The sequence below is a fragment of the Dipodomys spectabilis genome, unplaced genomic scaffold (assembly GCF_019054845.1).
Source record: "Dipodomys spectabilis isolate Male_0828 unplaced genomic scaffold, ASM1905484v1 ptg000219l, whole genome shotgun sequence".
Classification (NCBI taxonomy): domain Eukaryota; kingdom Metazoa; phylum Chordata; class Mammalia; order Rodentia; family Heteromyidae; genus Dipodomys; species Dipodomys spectabilis.
Window position 1 is genome coordinate 772,688 of NW_024870896.1, and position 18,597 is coordinate 791,284.

The 18,597-nt window shown below is 45.3% G+C and overlaps 1 protein-coding gene and 1 non-coding gene across 2 annotated transcripts; both read right to left on the reverse strand.

Annotated features, from left to right (window-relative positions):
* Positions 1–137: 137 nt before the first annotated feature.
* Positions 138–16,868, reverse strand: Tmem202 (transmembrane protein 202). The gene is made up of 6 exons (XM_042697386.1): positions 16,791–16,868; positions 15,568–15,823; positions 14,011–14,160; positions 13,194–13,325; positions 11,972–12,135; positions 138–680 (listed from the first exon to the last, which is right to left on the reverse strand). Exons 1-6 carry the CDS (start codon positions 16,866–16,868, stop codon positions 138–140), a joined length of 1,323 nt encoding a protein of 440 aa, XP_042553320.1.
* On the reverse strand, positions 14,705–14,810 carry LOC122123068. Its single transcript, XR_006150282.1, has one exon. It is a non-coding gene; the product is annotated as a U6 spliceosomal RNA (small nuclear RNA).
* Positions 16,869–18,597: the final 1,729 nt, after the last annotated feature.

Genomic DNA, 18,597 nt, shown 5'->3' on the forward strand with positions numbered 1-18,597 from the left:
GCTTCGCTGCCCGCCTCAGTCAGACGCCGCTCCGCTCCGACCTCCGAGCGAAAACAGTCCCCGGCGCCACCTCCACGGCCGCTGCTACCGCTACTGAGCCAACAAAGGGGCGTGCGTCACCGCGTCGCGCTACGTCGTCACGTCACTCCTCTGTGCGTCATCGCGCCCCGCCCCGCCGCCCCTGCGTGGAGTGTGGGGAGACCCCACGGCTCGGCCGGCGGGGTCCCTTGGAGCACGGCGGCGGCGAAGGCGGCGCGCGGGAATCGCTTTCCTTCGCTCTCGGGTCCGTGGTGGCTCTGGGAGCAGGTGGAGGTCCGGAGACCTTTAACGTGGAGAGGCCGCGGCCGGCGGGGCGCGGGTAGAGGCGCCCCGGGGCCGCCCCGGAGTCGATTCCTGCCGCGGGCCGTCAGGGACCCAGCCCTCGCTCGGCCTCCCAAGGGGAGGGCGGCCCGCCTCTCGGGCGGTGCCGGCGCTTCCCGCCCGCCCCGCCGTCCTTCCCGGAAGCCGCCGGACGCGGAGCTGAAATTCCGGTTGCCCGCGCTACTGCTGACTGGGGAGGCGGCGGTTGTCCGCGGAACCCGTCGGCCGTGTGACAGGTGAAGCGCGTGCGAGCTGCCCACTGGTTTCGAACGCGCCGAGGGGTTCAGGTATATAGTGACGTCATGGCACCGAGGCGGTTCCTGAACTCAGCCCTAAACAATGTCAACAGTCGGAGCTTCGCTTAGTTGAGCGTGGTCGGGGGCCTTACCTGGATTTTCGTTTGTCTCTGTCTATACTGCGTGCGTGTGTGTGTGTGTGTGTGTGTGTTGGTCCTGGGGCCTAGGCACCATCCTTTAGCTTTCTCACAGCAGGTGCTCAACCTCTTCAGCCACAGCTCCACCTACACCTTCTTTTCTGGTTAATTGGAGATAAGAATCTTACTGACTTTTCCTGCTCCAGGCTAGCTTCGAACTGCCTTCTCTTCTCAGATCTCAGCCTCCTGAGTAGCTGGGATTTACAGAAGTGAGCTACTAGCACCCCCCCCCCCACTACATTGTGTTTTATTTTCACCGATGAACCTGAGGCTCAAAAAGAGAAATGTTCTGGGAGGGTATGAAGCTCGATGGCACAAGGCTTGTCCAGCCCTGGGTTCTTCCATCATCAGCACAGCAAAAAAAAGAGTTGGCCAAAACCCAAACAACTTGCCCAGTCCCCACACCCCTAAAACACTGATCCAAACATGCTTTATGAGCTGGGCCCCAGCAGCTCACCAGGGTAATCCTAGCTACTCAGAGAGGCTGAGATCACAGTTGGAAGCTAGACCAAGCAAGACAGTTATCTCCAATTAACCACCAAAAAGCCAGAATTGGAGCTGCAGCTAAAGTAGTACAGCACTAACCTTGAGGGAAAAAAAAAAAAAACCAGGGTCAGCACAAAGGCCCAGAATCCAATCCCCAGGACCAGCACACACACACACACACAATTGTATGATTCACAATACTACATAGTATATAAAATACATTAACTATACTATAGCGCAATACAAGCAATAATAGAAACAACTACAAGGATCAAAAGCAGCAGAAGAGATTTTTTTTTTTAACCTGGAATATACTGTGGAACCTGTTGCTAAGATGTTCAACACAGAAAGTAGAAGATACAGTCTAGCCTGAAAGAACAGCAGGAGCAGACATTGTAAGGTGGTTAAAAGTGTATGACCTGGGCTGGGAAGGTAGCTCAGTGGTAGAGTGCTTGCCTTGCATGCATGAGGCCCTGGGTTCAATTCCTCAGCACCACATACACAGTAAAGGCCAGAAGTAGTGCTGTGGCTCAAGTGGTAGAGTGCTAGCCTTGAGCTGAAATGGTGAGGGGCAGCGCTCAGGCCCGGAGTTCAGGCCCCACGACCAACCAAAAAAAAAAAAAAAGTAGACCTGCAGCTGGGAAGGTGGCTCAGTGGTAGAGTGCTTGCCTTGCATACATGAGGCCCTGGGTTTGATTCCTCAGCATCACATAAGCAGAGAAAGCCGAAGTGACGCTGTGGCTCAAGTTCTAGAGCACTGGCCTTGAATTCAGGCCCTGTGACCAACCCAAAAAAAAAAAAAAGTATGACCTTAACGGGTACTGGTGGCTTAACACCTGTCATCCTAGCTACTCAGGATGCTGAGATCTGAGCTTTGTGATTCAAAGCCAAGATCCTGAGACTCCAATTAACTACTCTGAAAAAAAAGTACTAGAGCAACTTGAGCACAAAGAGGCTCAGGGACAGGACCCAAGCCCTGATGTTCAAGCCCCAGAACTGGCAAAAAAAAAAAAGTCTGGGAATAGAACTGTGGCTCAAGTAGCAGACCACTACTGTTAAGAATAAAAAAAAAAAAGCTCAGGGACAGCCTCTTGCTCCTGAGGCCCAGCAAAAAAAGAAAAAAAAAAAAAGAATTGCAGTAACTTAAAATTTTTTTTAAAGGCCTTACACTTTTATTATTATTATTAATTACTACAAAGAGAGGAGCCACAAGTGGTAGAGTGCTCGCCTTGAGCTGAAGAGCTGAGGGATAATACCCAGGCCCCGAGTTCAAGTCCCAGGACCAACAAAAAAAAGGGGGGTGGGGGTAGGGGGCAGCCAGGCACCAATGGATCACACCTGTAATCCTAGCTACTCAGGAGGCTGAGATCTGAGGATCATAGTTCAAAGCCAGCCTGAGCAGGAAAGTCTGAGAGACTCTTATCTCCAATTAACCACCAGAAAACTGGAAATGTCGTTGTGGCTCAAGAGGTAGAGCACTTGCCTTCAGCTGAAGAGCTGAGATATAGCACCAAGGCCCAGAGTTCAAGCCCCATAACCACCAACAACAAAGAAAAGAGTAGCCAGACACAACATCTGAGAGGCCAAAGCTCCCTCTTGAGATAGTTTCAAGGATTGGCCAAACTGAAAATCTTTTTAAAATCCCAGATCCTTAGAGGCTGAGGAAGTAGCTCAGCAGTAGAGCACTTGCCTAATATTCACTAGTCTGCTCTAGTCCTGAATTGAAAAAAAAAAAATCTGAAGACTTACTGTAAATATTCCTGTACCAATTTGCCCATTTTGTTTTGTATTTTGATTCTGAGACAAGGTCTCCCTATATGTAGCCTAGCCCAGTCTGCCTTCAAACTCATAATGCACCTGCTTCAGCTTCCCAAACACAGACTACAAGATAAGCATGTACCATCATGCCAGACCCAAATCAAAGCTTTCAACATTCAAACTGTGTGGTCTAGGTCCTGCTTTGTTCAGTGCTTCAATTTAGCCATTCTAAATGTTTGTCGCTCTGGAAGAAGCCATATACACAAGCATCCTTTTCTCTATCCTGTCTCCATTATGCTACGGCTTGTGGGGGGCAGGTGGGGTCGAATAAATTTTGTTAGGATTCTAAATTCCTTTTTACTCATTTTTCCTTTCACTAGTACCCATACCTTGAAAGAACTCCTCCCTTTTATATCCTTCCCTTTGGTACTGAAGCAGCTGGCCACTGCTCTTCTATGACAACATTTCAACCACAACTGAGCCTTCAGAACTACCCAGCAATCTTGCTAAGGTTTTCTGACTTGTTCTCCCATGCTTAGTTGCTCTTTCACCCTTTGGCCAGTACTACAAAACCTCCAAACCTACCTGTTCCAAGCTTTTCAAAGCAGACTTCTTTAAGTCACAGAGACATTTAAAAACATCACCACCAATGTGACTAAAGCTGAGAAAAGAAGAGAGCATTAAGGGATAAAAGATGGATCAAGACAGACCACTGGGCTGGGAGTGTGGCTTAGTGATAGAGTACCTGCCTAGCATGCATGATACCCTGGGTTGGATTCCTCAGTACCACATAAACAGAAAAAGAAGTGGTGCTGTGGCTTAAGTGGTAGAGTGCTAGCCTTGAGCAAAAGCAGCTCAGGGACAGTGCCCAAGTCCTGAGTTCAAACCACAGGACTGACCAAAAAAAAAGTTTGTTAGCTGGTCCCAACCCTATAATCTTAGTTGGTCAGGAGGCTGAGAGTATGCTTCAAAGCCAGCATGTGCAGGGAAGTCCTAGAAACTCCAGTTAAACCGCCAAAAAGCTGGAAGTGGAGGTGTGGCTCAAGTGGTAGAACGCTGGCTTTGAGTAAAAAAAGTTTAGAGACAGGGCCCAGGGCTCAAGCTCAAGCCCCAGAGACGACAACAACAATAAACTTGGACTGAGGGTATGTATCAAGAGGTAAAAGCCTGCCTAGCAAGCAGGAGGCCCTGAGTTCAAATTCCAGAACCACCACAAAAACTCCTGCCATCAATCACCTTATATGGAAAAGCCAATTGTGTATTTAACCTTTTCTGTATATTTATTGATGCTTCCTTATATAGAGTCTTATATCCTCCCATTTTGAAGGAAAAGTAATTGTTCAGGTTCTTTCTCAGGACTCTTCTCCATGATCTCATGGATCCAGATCAATGTCATGGCCAGTATCTGAGTGCTTCTTAGTCTCTGCTCATGGATAAACCATGACCTGATTCTCAGCAACCATCATTCCATTCATATTTTAGAACCATCTTAGATTTAGATTAGCTTCTGGTACTATTTAAGGAAAACCTGTAGAACAACTTCTTCCTGACCCCAAATTGCCCAAGTGATGTCCTACATACATTGTTCTTTTAAATGAGTTACTTGTAAAGGCATTGCCTGTGTTATTTTTTTTAATCTGGTGGTAATTATGGGGTTGAAATAACAGCAGTCTGTAAACAACAGAACAAAGTGTTTGATAGAGCAAGAATAGTTATTGGTAATTCAGCACTTCCATTGTCCCCATATCCCAGTAATGCTAAAAAAAATAAAAAATAAATAAAAACTGGCTTTGCATGGTGGCATACTCCCGTACTTTCCAGATACTCAAGGGTCTTAGACAGGAAGATCACTAGAGCCCAAGACTGTAAGGATAGCCTGGGCAACAGAACTAGATCTAGATCTACCAATAAAAAGGTGGGCATGGGCTGGGAAGGTGGCTCAGTGGTAGAGTGCTTGCCTTGCATGCATGAGACCCTGAGTTTTCTTCCTTAACACCACATAAGCAGAAAAAAGCTGGAAGTGACACTGTGGCTCAAGTGGTAGAGCACTAGCTTTGAGCGGAATTGCTCAGAGATAGTGCCCAGACCCAAAGTTCAGGCCCCACGACTGACTTAAAAAAAAGGTGAGCATGGTGGTACACATGTATAACCCCACCACTTGAAAAATAAAAGCAGGAGTATCACCGGTTTGACACCAGCCTGGCCTAACTCTGTGTGTGTGTCTGTGTGTGTGTGGTTATGAACCCCAACATGAAGAATAGGCAGGAGCTTTTCAGATAAGAAAAACTGAAAGAACAATGAAAATTTCTCAGCTCACTGCTAGAACTAAGTCCATGGCAATGGAAGGATGGAAGGCAGCTATTACAGGGACTGATCACATCGGTTGAGTCAGGACCAGGATTTTCTGGGACATAAATTTTCAATGCTGGAACTGAGAAGTCCCAGGCAATGGGATGGTTTGGTGACCTTAGGAGACACGCTCCCAAAGACATATGTAATTGTCTTCCAAAACCCAAAAGAAAAGCCAGGTGCTGGTGACTCATACCTGCCTGGGGTTGCCTTTGAATGGTGATCCTCAGATCTCAGCTTCTGAGTAGCTAGCTAGGCTTATGGGTATGAGACACCAGCTCCTGGCTACCACATTTTTTGATCAATCAGTAGCTATCTGTTTACTCACAACTAAGCACCTTTCTATATATTCTTGAAAAGGTTAAAAAAAAAAAAAGGATCTTGTCATCCCAAGAAAATTTATTTTAGGGAAAGACAAAAAAGATATATGTTACTAGAGTTGAAGAGATGTCACAAGTTGAGAAGAATGGAGCATGGTAAATGTTGGTTCAAAGATGACAGAAGTCACCAGATGAGGCTGTTCTAAGAAAACTCAGGAGCTGGGCACCAGTGGCTCATGCCTGTAATCCTAGCTACTCCGGAGGCTGAGATCTGAGGATCATGGTTCAAAGCCAGCTGGGGCAGGAAAGTCCATGAGACTCTTATCTCCACTAAGCCACCAAAAAGCCGGAAGTGGCACTGTGGCTTAAGTGTTAAGAGTATTAGCCTTGAGCTGAAGAGCTGAGGGACAGCGTACCCAGGCCCAGAGTTCAAGCCCCATGGCCAACAAAAAAAAAAAAAAAAGAAGAAAACAGCATGTTAGTTTTTCATGCTGACACTGTGTGTGTGTGTGTGTGTGTGTGTGTGTGTGTGTGTGTGCGCGCACGCGCGCGCACACGCACGCGCTTAAACTCAGCTTTTGTGCCAAATGCTAGCACTAAGCCACTTGAGCCATAGCTCCATTTCTGGCTTTTTGATGTTTCATTGAAGATAAGAGTACCACTGACTTTACTGTCCAGGCTGGCTTTGACCCTTGATCATCAGATCTCAGCCTCCTGAGGAGCGAGGACTAGAAGCTTGAGCCACCAGCACCCCACACCACCAGACTTTTTTTTTTTTTTTTCTCAGTCGTGGGGCTTGAACTCTGGGCCTGGGCACTGTTGCTCAGCTCTTCAGCTCAAGGCTAGCACTCTACCACTTGAGCCACAGTGCCACTTCCAGTTTTCTGAGTGGTTTATTGGAGATAAGAGTCTCAAGGCCTTTCTTGCCCAGGGCGGCTTTGAACCATGATCCTCAGATCTCAGCCTCCTGAGTAGCTAGGATTACAGGTGTGAGCCACCGGCGCCTGGCCAGACTTTTTTTTTTTTTTTTTTTACCTGCTGTTTCTTCATCCTGATCTTCCTGCCTTTTCCACTGGCCTTACCTAATCCATGTACTTTAAGACTACTGCCTTCAACTTGAGCCATCTTTGTATCTTCCAAGCTTTTGACAATGCTGAGAACACTTAGAAGCATAAAGCTGTAAACCAATAGACATTTATTGCCCAAAGAATGTTGGGTCTTGCCCATGTTAAATCAAATCTTGGTATTCCTACCTGTTAATTTTTCTAGGTCTCCATGAAAACTTGAAGGAAGAGAAGGAGAAGGAGGTTCTGAATGTCCACGTCCTCTATACCATTTCCTATCTAGGGCTCCTCAAAGGAAAGTGACCATCTCACCTCCCACAGACCCAACAATGCTTCAGTTTTTAATACTTCATAGCAAGGTAGGATTGATGTTGTGATCCATGTAGATTGGATACAAAGAATACAGGCAGCTTGGTTATAAAGCAGTGAAGGAGAGCAACAGGACCTCACCTGAACCCTGAAGTCACCTAAGAAACTCAGAACCGGAAGCACTGAACTGTCCACACCACCCCCAAAGCTTTCAGGAATGAAAAAGCTTTTCTTTTGTCTTTTTCTTCTTTTGCTTTCTCTCTTGGTTTTTTGGCTCATTTGGTATGTTTTGCTGGATACCATACCATGATTTAAAAGGTGTCTGAGGGCTGAGGATGTAGCGCAGTGGTAGCCTGGGTTTGATTCCCAGCATGAGGACACCACCACCATCAACAACAAGAAGCTTAGTCGTTCTTCCAGCTCCAGAAAGTAACCACTCCTTACAGTTATTTTGCAATGTGGCAGAAAACAGGTTTTTCACTTCCACGTTTCCACCTATAGCCTCCTAGTGGTAATCAGAAAGTAATGATGGGAGGCTGTGAATACCTGGCCTCTTATTCAGAACTACTTAAAAACTGGTTGACATTTTGCTTTTATGAAAAGATAATCTAACATGGGGACTGTGTATTTGACACACTCAAATGCTGAAACACTGAACAGAATGCCTTTGTTTAAATCAGATTTTGAGAGAGCAGTGGAATACTAAAATCACTACACAGATCTAAATGTTATTAAAATGGAATATTCCCCAAGGATTATGTCATAGTCATTGTTTGATATATTTGTTTACATAAAGTACATGTGGATACTTTTGTTGTTGTTGGCTCTGTGGATACATTTTTTTTTTTATAAACCATAGCAAGTTGCATGTGTGAACTGTGAGCCTTTGTGTTTTCCTAAGTGAATATATGTGGTAGTGGCATGTGGACTGGGTCAGACAGAAGGATGGTGTATAAAAGTAAATATTCTCTGGATGGGATGCAGCTCAGTAGCAAAGCACTTGCCTCGCAAGTACAACACCCTAAGTCCCATCCCCAGAAGTAAAAAATAAAAGACAAAAAACAAAAAACAGAGCCAGATGTCTGTGCTTCATACTTGTCATCTTAGCTACTCAGGAGGTGGAGATCTGAGAATCCCAGTTTGAAGCCCCTCCCCCACAAAAAAACAAAAAACAGAAAAGGAGCTATGGCTCAAAATGATAGAGTGCCAGTCTTGAGCAGATAAAGCTCAGGGACAGCGCCCAGGCCCTGAGTTCAAATCCCACAACCAACCACCCACCAAAAAAGACTACAACCCAACGATTGTCTTCATTGGGTTGTAATGATTAGCTGAATTAATACAAAGGACTCAAATTATTATGATTGGATTCAGAAACATGCACAGTGCCTTCTTTTTGTTATGTTAGTGGTGGTCCTGGAGCTTGAACTCAGGCCTGAGCGCTGTCCCTGTTTTTTGGCTCAAAGCTAGGGCTCCACCACTTTGAGCCATAGCACCACTCCCAGTTTTCTGGTGGTTCGTTGGAGACAAAAGTCTCCTGGCCTTTCCTGCCTGGGCCGGCCTTTCAACCATGATCCTCAGATCTCAGCTAGGATGACAGGCATGAGCCACCAACACCTGGCCACCATACTTTATTTTATACACACACACACACAAACACACACACATACACGCGTACAGAGATGGCAGGTGAGTCTATTTTGTATCTGTGTCTGTCTGTTTATGCTGTTCAGGGGCTTAAACTGAGAGCCTGGGCACTATCCTTGAGCTCTTTTGCTCAAGGCTGGTGTTCTACCACTTGAGACACAGTTCTACTTCCAGCTGTTGGTGGTTAATTAGAGATAAGAGTCTCAAGGGCCAAGCTCTGGTGGCTCACGCCTATAATCCTAGCTACTCAGGAGGCTGAGATCTGAGGATCACGGTTCAAAGCCAGACTGGGTAGGAAAGTCCATGAGACTCTTATCTCCAACAAACCACTAGAAAACCAGAAGTGGTGCTGTGGCTCAAGCGGTAGAGCGCTCACCTTGAGCTGAAGAGCACAAGGACAGCGCCCAAGCCCAGAGTTCAAGCCCCACGACTGACCAAAAAAAAAAAAAAAGTCTTAAGAACTTTCCTGTCTGGGCTGGCTTCAAGCCACCAAGATCCTCAGATCTCAGCCTCTTGAGTAGCTAAGATTACATGTATGAGCCACTGGTGCCTAGCTCACACATTCATTTTATTCTTGACTATAGAACTAAGAATATGAATATTAATTTTTCTCTCCATAAAGACATTCCTTATAATCAGTTTATCAAAGTAGAAAGACTTATCCAAGAACAAAATTAATACTCCTGCTCTAAATGCCAAGGCTTTGAAAGAAGTGTGGAGCCAGTAAACAAACTGAAAAACTCCTTGCTAAGATCCAAGGTTCTGGGGCTTGAACTCAGGGCCTGGACCCCGTCACTGAGCTTTTCTGCTCAAGGCTAGCTAGCATTCTACCACTAGAGAACAGCTGAAGATGGGGTTAACAGCCTGTGAGGAGCAAAATCCTGCCAGAAACCAGGTGAAGGAGTTTGGAGTTAGCCTTCCTACATTCACGCATTCAGGTGACATGCCAGCCTTGGGTGCACTCTTGTGACAGATCTGGATAGCAGCAAGCATAGCTCTGGTGAGCTAAGGCACACCTAGATTTGACCCACCAATACTGCCATGATTACATGTTTGTTGTTATTGCTTAATTGAATTCTCCTTCACTCCAACACAGTATCTTTTACACTAACTATTCCCTGGATACCAGAATAATTGGATAGGTTTGATGTGCGATACACTCCCTTACTGCACACCATTTGGCACATTGCCATAGCACCCATTATGTTTTACCCATGTAATAACTCTTTTGATAAGTTTTATGCAGACAGTGACCACTTCTCTGGTGCTCAATAGTATAAATTACTATGACACAATTACTATGATACTTTACAAGGTATGTAATAATATCAAAACTTGTTTCCCCATTCATTCTCTCTACAAGTTCAGGCCCTTACCCTATATCATATATTAAAATCAAGGCAAGTATATAGAAAGTAGGGGAAGTGGAGCTGTGGCTCAAGTGGTAAAGCCCTAGCCTTGAGCTAAAGAGCTCAAGGACAGCACTGAAAAGCTCACGGACAGCACTTAGGCCCAGAGTTCAAGACTCATAACTGAAAAAAAAAAAGAAAGTAGGCCAGGAATAGTGACACATGACCTATTAATGTTTTTCTGGTTGAAATTCCTGTGTGTGTATGTGCATGCGCATGCTCGTACGTTTGTCTACAGGCTGGTGCTGGGGCTTGAGCTCAGGGCCTGGGTACTGTTCCTGAGCTTTTTTGGCTCAAGGCTAGCACTCTACCACTTGAGCTCCATTTCTGGCTCTTGTATTGTTGTTTTTGCCAGTCCTGGGGCTTGAACTCAGGGCCTGTGTACTGTCCCTGAGCTTTTTGCTCAAGGCTAGCATTCTACCACTTGAGCCACAGCACTACTTCGGCTTTTTCTGTTTATGTGGTACTGAAGAATGAAGCCTAGAGATTCTCTAAGTAGATGGCACACTGTCCCAGTGAGTTTGAACCCTTTTGACAGACTTTTGCCTCTGATTTCTGTCTCCCTTTATAGTCCTTGCAAATGGCTGAAAAAAATGGGTATCACCTACTTTCTTATGAGATAGCTAAATGAAAAAAGGAACAATGTGCCATTCTTGGAAGTAGACAACTAAATTTAATTACTCTGATGAGATTAAGTTACTACTAAAATAAGGTAGGGTTGTACGGCCCTATTTCTATATAGAAATAACTCGTATCACCTGAGGCATAAAAGATTAGCTTTGGGGTTGGGGAAGATGGGAAGGGATGGTAATGGGAAACAAAGGAGGAGGCAACCAATGCTTGATAAGAAATGGACTCATTGCCTTGCTCATGTAATTGTAACCCCTCTGTACGGTTTTTCACAATAAAAAAAAAGATTAGTAATGAACATCAAGCGTTATGGAACATATCTATGATCCCAGCTACTTAGAAGGCATAGAAGTCACTCTACCATTTGAGTCACAGCACTACTACCTGTGGTTCACAATTGTAATCCTAACTACTCAGGAAGCTGAGATCAGAGGATCATAGAGTTCAAAGCCAGCCCCAGCAAAAAAAAGCTCATGAGACACTCATCTCCAGTTAACCACCAAAAAGCCAGAAGTGGAGCTTTGGCTCAAGTGGTAGAGCTCTTGCCTTGAGTAAAAAGTCTCAGGAACAGGACTAGAGTCCTGAGTTCAAGCCTCAGTACTGGTGCAGGGACATAAAAAAAATTCCAAACAGAGCCAATTTTTACTCAAGAAATCTTGATACCCAAAGAGATCTCTGCTTCTATTTGTAGTTTTTTCCACTCATGACCCTATATTGAATTTTTTTTCTTTTAGAAGTTTGTTCTTAAGCTGTCATTACTTTTTCTTCCTTTTGTGTATGTGTGCCAGTCCTCGGATTAGAACTCACTGCCTAGATGCTGTCTCCCTGAGATTTTTTGCTTTACTGCTTGAGCCAGAAATCCATTTCCAGATTTTTTTGGTGGTTAATTGGAGATGAGTCTCAGACTTTTTTTCACATGCCGGCTTTGAACTATGATCCTCAGATCTCAGCTTCCTGTGTAGCTAGGATTATAAGCATGAGCCACCAGTGCCCAGACTTTCATTACTGTCTTTATGAGTACCATACCTGTTTTGGATCCAGTGTACACAAAAGACATTTCATTAGTTTTAATGCTGCCTTTCCAGTATTATGGACATGAGGATAGGAAGGTTTCCTAGAATTTCCACAAATGTTCAACTTAACCTCTCTCCCATTTTAAATGGGCTTTCCTGTTACCATCCCAAATTTAGTTGATATTTCTTCCTATACTTCATCTGGAGGTCCCACTTCAGATGCCTGTGCTTTATCTTCAGCCAATGATACTGTGGTCACAGGGCCAAAACCCAGCCTTGACTTCTCTGTTGGAATCACAGTGAAATTTTCCTCAGAAGGGAGATATTGGGAAATTACATAGTTGAGAAAAGAGATGATCCCTAGAGATGGACAAAAAATTGAGATGAAGGTGAGTAGTAGATGATGTTTTGTCTTTTAAAAGTTCTTACTGGGCTGGGAAGGTGGCTCAGTGGTAGAGAGCTTGCCTTTCATGCATGAGCCCCTGGATTCAAATCCTCAGCACCACATAAGCAGAAAAAGTTGGAAGTGGTACTGTAGCTCAAAGTGGTAGAGTGTTAGCCTTGAGCTAAAGAGCTGAGGGACAGCACCCAGGCCCAGAGTTCAGGCCCCAGGACCAACCAAAAAAAAAAAAAAGGTCTTACTGCCTGGTGCCAATGGCTTATGCCTGTAATTCTAGCTACTGGAGGCTGAGAGCTGAGGATCAAAGCCAGCCTGGGCAGGAAAGTCCGTGAGACTTATCTCCAGTTAACCAGAAGTGGCGCTGTGCCTCAAGTGGTAGAGCATTAGCCTTGATCTGAAGAGCTTAGGGACAGCACCTAGGCCCAGAGTTCAAGCCCCACAATTGACCAAAAAAAGAAGGAAGAAAGGAAGGGAGGGAGGAAGGAAGGAAGGAAAGAAGGAAGGAAGGTGAAAAAAAAGGAAAGAAAAGAAAAAGAAGCTCAGGGACTGTTTACAGGCTCTTGAGTTCAAGCCCTAGGACTAGAAAAAAAAAGCTCAGGGACAGCGCCCAGGTCCTGACTTCAAGCCTCACAACCAACCAACCACACACACACATTCACACACAAAAGTTTTTACTCATTCTTTAATACTCAGTTCCAAAGGCCTTTTGTTTCTCTTTAAACTCCAGTGCTCCTATTTGCATTTACAGTAGTATTTCAGTTTGGTCAGGCTACAGCTTGAATCTCTTGGATTTAAATAATGGTTCAAATGTTTTCTTGTGGTCTTGAACAAATTATACAACCTATCATAGCCCACTTGGTGAGAAAACAGCTTACTAATTCTAGGTTTTCAGACTATATCGATACCACACTGCCTCTCCGTGTACAAATAAATGCTTAGAAGATGAAACCTTCACCTCCCTTTCCAGAAATATGTTTCCTTTTCATGTTTGCAGCACAGGACAGGGGATCTGACTCACCTGCACACACGTATAGGATGGTACTCCACCAATTAAGATAATAGGGCCATAGGAAATTGGACTCCATGACATCCGTTCGATGCCAGTGAACCTGTGCCAGAAACAGGTAGAGGCAGAGGAACAAGCAGATGGCTGGGACCAGAAGGAAAGATTTTACAACCCATCAGCATCTTCAGTGTACCTTGATTGTCACCCCCAGTCCTCTGCCTGTAGGATCATATACCTAGCAAGAATCAAATGATAAAAGCTGGGCACTGGTAGCTCATGCCAGTATTCCTAGCTACTCAGGAGGCTGAGATTTAAGGACCCAGGTTGGAAGCCAACCCAGGTAGGAGACTGACAATCTTATTTCCAATTAAGTACTAGAAAACTGGAAGTGGAACTGTGGCTCAAAGTGGTAGCGTTCTAGTGTTGAGCAAAAGAAGCTCAGGGACAGTGCCCAGACCCTGAGTTCAAGCCCCAGGATTGGCCAAAAAAAAAAAAAAAAAGTATAAGAAAAAAGGTTGAGAGCTGGGCACCGGTGGCTCACGCCTATAATCCTAGCTATTCAGGAGACTGAGATCTGAAGATCACGGTTCAAAGCCAGCCCAGGCAGGAAAGTCCATGAGACTCTTATCTCCAATAAACCACTAGAAAACTGGAAGTGGTGCTGTGGCTCAAGTGGTAGAGCACTTGCCTTGAGCTGAAGAGCTCAGGGAAACACCCAAGCCTAGAGTTCAAGCCCCACGACCGACCAAAAAAAAAAAAAAGAAAAGAAAAGAAAAAAGGTTGAGAAGCCCTAGAGACATTGCATTAGCTTGCCAGTCTAGGTTAGTACCTGTTAAGAAGCTGAGCAGAGATTCCTTCATATCCAAGTTGGTGATCATGCTTTCTCTTCCATGGAGACAAGAGCTAAAGAGCCAGCCAAGAGCAAAAAGTATGGCAAAGACAGAGATGAGGCAGAAGACCCTGGAGCTCTGGAGATAATCTGTGGGAATAAGAAGAAAGGAAGGGCCTGGTTAGACCAAAGGACATATTGCTTAAGGAAGCCACAGAGGGTCTTTTTTTTTCTTTCTACTTTTCCAGTCCTGGAGCTTGAACTCAGGGCCTGAATGCTGTCCCTGAGCTTCTTTTGTTCAAGTCTAATGTTCTACCACTTGAGCCACAGTGCCACTTCTGGCTTTTTCTGTTTACATGGTACTGAGGAATCAACCCCAGTGATTCATGCATGCTAGGCAATCACTCTACCACTAAGCCACATTCCCACCCCCCATGGAGAGAAAGAGGGAACCACGGGGCTGGGAAGGTGGCTCAGTGGTAGAGTGCTTGCCTTGCATGCATGAGCCCATGGGTTTGATTCCTCATCATCACATAAGCAGAAAAAGCTGGAAGTGGCGCTGCAAAGGTGGGAAAGTGGAAGGTGATAGCCTAGAGCTGAGGGATAGTGCCCAGGCCCAGAGTTCAAGCCCCACAACCGACCAATATATATATATTACTATTTTTTAAGTTTTACAAATATATTTTACTGTTTTAAAAATATGGGACACCACAAATTTGCATGTCATCCTCACACAGGGACCATGCTATTCTTCTCTGTATCATCCCAACTTTTAGTATACGTGCTGCTGACACTATCACTCTATAGTTGTTATTAAGGTGATGTACAGAGGGGCTACTCTTTCTCAAGTCAGGTAATAAGCTCATTTCTTTTTTCTTTTTTTCTTTTTTGCCAGTCGTGGGGCTTGGACTCAGGGTCTGGGCACTGTCCCTGAGCTTCTCTGTGCTCAAGTCTAGCACTCTACCACTTGAACCACAGCACTACTTCTGCCTTGTTCTGTTTATATGATACTGAGGAATCGAACCCAGGGCTTCATGCATGCTAGGCAAGTACTCTACCAGTAAGCCACATTCCCAGCCCATGAACACATTGTTTTTTCTTTTCTTTTTTGTTGGTCATAGGACTTGAACTCGGGCCTGGGTGCTGTTCCTTGGCTCGTCAGCTCAAGACTAGTGCTCTACCACTTGAGCCATAGCACCACTTCCGGTTTTCTGAGTGGTTTATTGAAGATAAGAGTCTCACAGACTTTCCTGCCCAGGCTGGCTTTGAACCGAGATCCTCAGATCTCAGCCTTCTGAGTAGCTAGGATTACAGATGTGAGCAACCGGTGCCCGGTGAACACATTTTTTAAAGAGTGCCAATTGATGACTTGACACAAGAAATCCTGGGGCCAGCAGTACAAAAAAGGTGGCCACATTCATAACTTCAGCCAAGATCCATGCTGAGTTTGGCCAGATGACAGTTTAGAGATCTTGGAGGAAGAAAGATAAAAAGCCAGTGTGGCAGGGCAGGGGGGAAGGAAGGGATGCCTGTGGCATCTACCTTCATGGCACTCACAGGGTGGCTTGGGGGTGTGGCTCCAGCACATCTCATGTTTACATATGGTCCAAAGTCCTGCATAGAACTGCAGACCGGTTTTGGTCACCAGGAACTCCACCCAGCTCAGTGGGCAGGTACAGAGCACCATCAGGAGGCTCAAGCCACAGAGACTTCCACAGAACATTCGGATGTAGGTGGATGTCCGATCCATATGGTACCGTTGCTTCTCGTGTGGCATGGAGGCATTCGGTTCTTCATTGGTGGGGAGGGTAGGCTACAAGGATGAGGGAAGTATTGTCTATCCAAAAAAGATAATCCCTGGTTCCCAAGGCCCTCTCATTCTTTGCTATCTTAGATCTCTATGGTTTTGTTTGTTTGTGTCAGTCCTGGGGCTTGAACTCAGGGGTCCTTGAGGGTTGTTTTTTTTTTTTGCTCAAGGCTAGCACTTTGCCACTTGAGTCACAGCTTCATTTTTGGCTTTTGTGGTGATGAATTGGAGTTAAGAGCCTCATGAACTTTCCTTCTTGAACTGGCATTGAACTGTGTAATCCTCAGATCTCAACAACCTAAGTACCCAGGATTACTGGCAGGAGCCACCAGCACCTGGCTACTCTATATAGGTTTGATTAGAAAATATCTTTATGGGTTTGTTGTTGTTCTATTTGTCAGTCTTGGGGCTTGAACTCAGGGCCTGGGTACTGCCTTGAGCTCTTTTTCCTCAAGGCTCTCACAGGGTAAGCCACAACATTGAGCCACAACTCCACTTTCTGTTATCTGGTGGTTATTTGGAGATAAATTACAAGCCCTTTCCTACCTGGGTTGGCTTTGAACCTTGAGTCTCTGCTCTCAGCCTCCTGAATTGCTGGGTTACAGGCATGAGCAACTAGCGCCCAGCTACAAAATATCTTCCCCAGCTGGGAAGGTGGCTCAGTGGTAGAGCGCTTACCTTGCATGCCTGAGTCTCTGGGTTCGATTCCTCAGCACCACATAAACAGAAAAAGCCAGAAGTGGGTGCTGTGGCTCAAGCAGAAGAGTGCTAGCCTTGAGCTGAAGAGCTTAGGGACAGCACCCAAGCCCAGAGTTCAGGCCCCACAACCGAAAAAATAAATCTTTCCCTAACCCTTGTAGCAAAAGAATTTTCAGAGTGATCTTTTTTCTTGTCCTTAAGTCATTCTCTTTGAGTCCTACCTTTAAATAAGTCCTCTTTCTCCCCTCTGATCTATAGTTAGGTACCACCTCACCCTTAGGTATTTCCGGTTTCCCTTCATTTTGGGGGCCTGAGGATTGTGGAAGGTCAAGATTTGTTCCTTCCTCTCCATCTTGGCAGCCAGTTCACATCCTAACTGTCACGGAATTTGTCTGAGCAAGTCCTTGTATATGCAGGCAGAGGCAAAAGGGAAGGCAAGTCATGTGGCACAGATGCTGTTTTTCTCTCATATTCTTGGTCCAGTCAATTGAACAAATGACCACAGTGTAAACATGCATGTATGTGTGACACTTCCTGTACACAAACCCTTAATTAAAAGAAATCCACAGATTTATCAGCAGTTTCGGATGTCAGTCTACATTAGATCCTGGGCATAAAGATAAGAGACAGCTCCATCTTAGCATGTAAGAAAGTGCAGCTCAACATGGGTCTAGCAAGCACAAGACCCTGAGTTCAAATCCTAGTATGCCAACTCTCTAGATAGAGGGACATAGATTAGAGAGTACATAGATGATAGTGTATATATTATATATACACTGTATATACATACATCATATATGTATATTATGTGTATTTATGTGTTATATAACACACACACACATATATTTAAAATCACTACATACCCATCAGAATGGCTCTGTGAAACAGTATTGGCATGTATGTGAAACAATTGGAACTCACCTTCACTCTGAGTGTGTGTGTGTGTGTGTGTGTGTGTGTGTGTGTGTGTGTGTGTGCGCGCGCATGCACCAGTACTGGAGCTTCAACTCAGAGACTTGCTCTCTTAGTTTTCTTTTTCTTTTTTTTTTTTGGGAGGTCCAGTCGTAGGGCCTGAACTCTGGGCCTGGGCACTGTCCCTCAGCTCTTCAGCTCAAGGCTAGCGCTCTTGAGCCACAGTGCCACTTCCAGCTTTTTTCTCTTTGCTTATGTGGGGCTGAGGAATCGAACCCAGGGCCTCGAGCATGCAAGGCAAGCGCTCTACCACTGAGCCACCTTCCCAGCCCCTTGCTTAGTTTTCTTGCTCACAGCTGGTGCTCTACCACTTGAGTCACTCTTCCAGTCCAGAATTTTGCTGTGTAATTGGAGACTGAGTTTTGTGGGCTTTTCTGCCTGGGTTGGCTTCTCACCATAATCATCTGAGTCTCAGCTTCCTGAATAACTGGGATTACAGGAATGAGTCACTGGCACCTGGCTCCTCACACACTTCTGTTGGACATGTAAACTGGTAAATTATTTTCAACAATTGCTTGGCATTATTTACTGAAGCTGGATATGCAACAGGAAAGTGTCCACCCAAAGACATGTGTTGGCATGTTCAAGCTACACTCTCCATAACAGACAAGATGGATACTTCCCAAATAGTCATCAACAGAAGAATGGAAATTTACTATGTGTCTATAAGGAAATACTATAGAGTAATACATGTAATCCACAACCACCCAAGCAAGGTAAGTTAACATTGTAAATGTAATGCCAAGTAAAAGAAGCCCAACAAGCTAGACAGGCTCATGCCTGTAAGCCTAGCAACTCAAGAGGCTGAGATCTGAGGATGGTGGTTCAAAGTCAGTCTGGGCAGGAAAGTGTGAAAATCTTTGTTGTTGGTCGTGGGGCCTGAACTCTGGGCCTGGGCACTGTCCCTCAGCTCCTCAGCTCAAGGTGAGCGCTCTACCACTTGAGCCACAGTGCCACTTTCAGCCTTTTCTGCTTATGTGGTGCTGAGGAATCAAATCCAGGGCTTCATGCATGCAAGACCAGCATTCTACCACTGAGCCACCTTCTCAGACCCTGTGAGAATCTTATCTCCAATAAACTACTCAAAAAAGCTGGAAGTGGCACTCTGC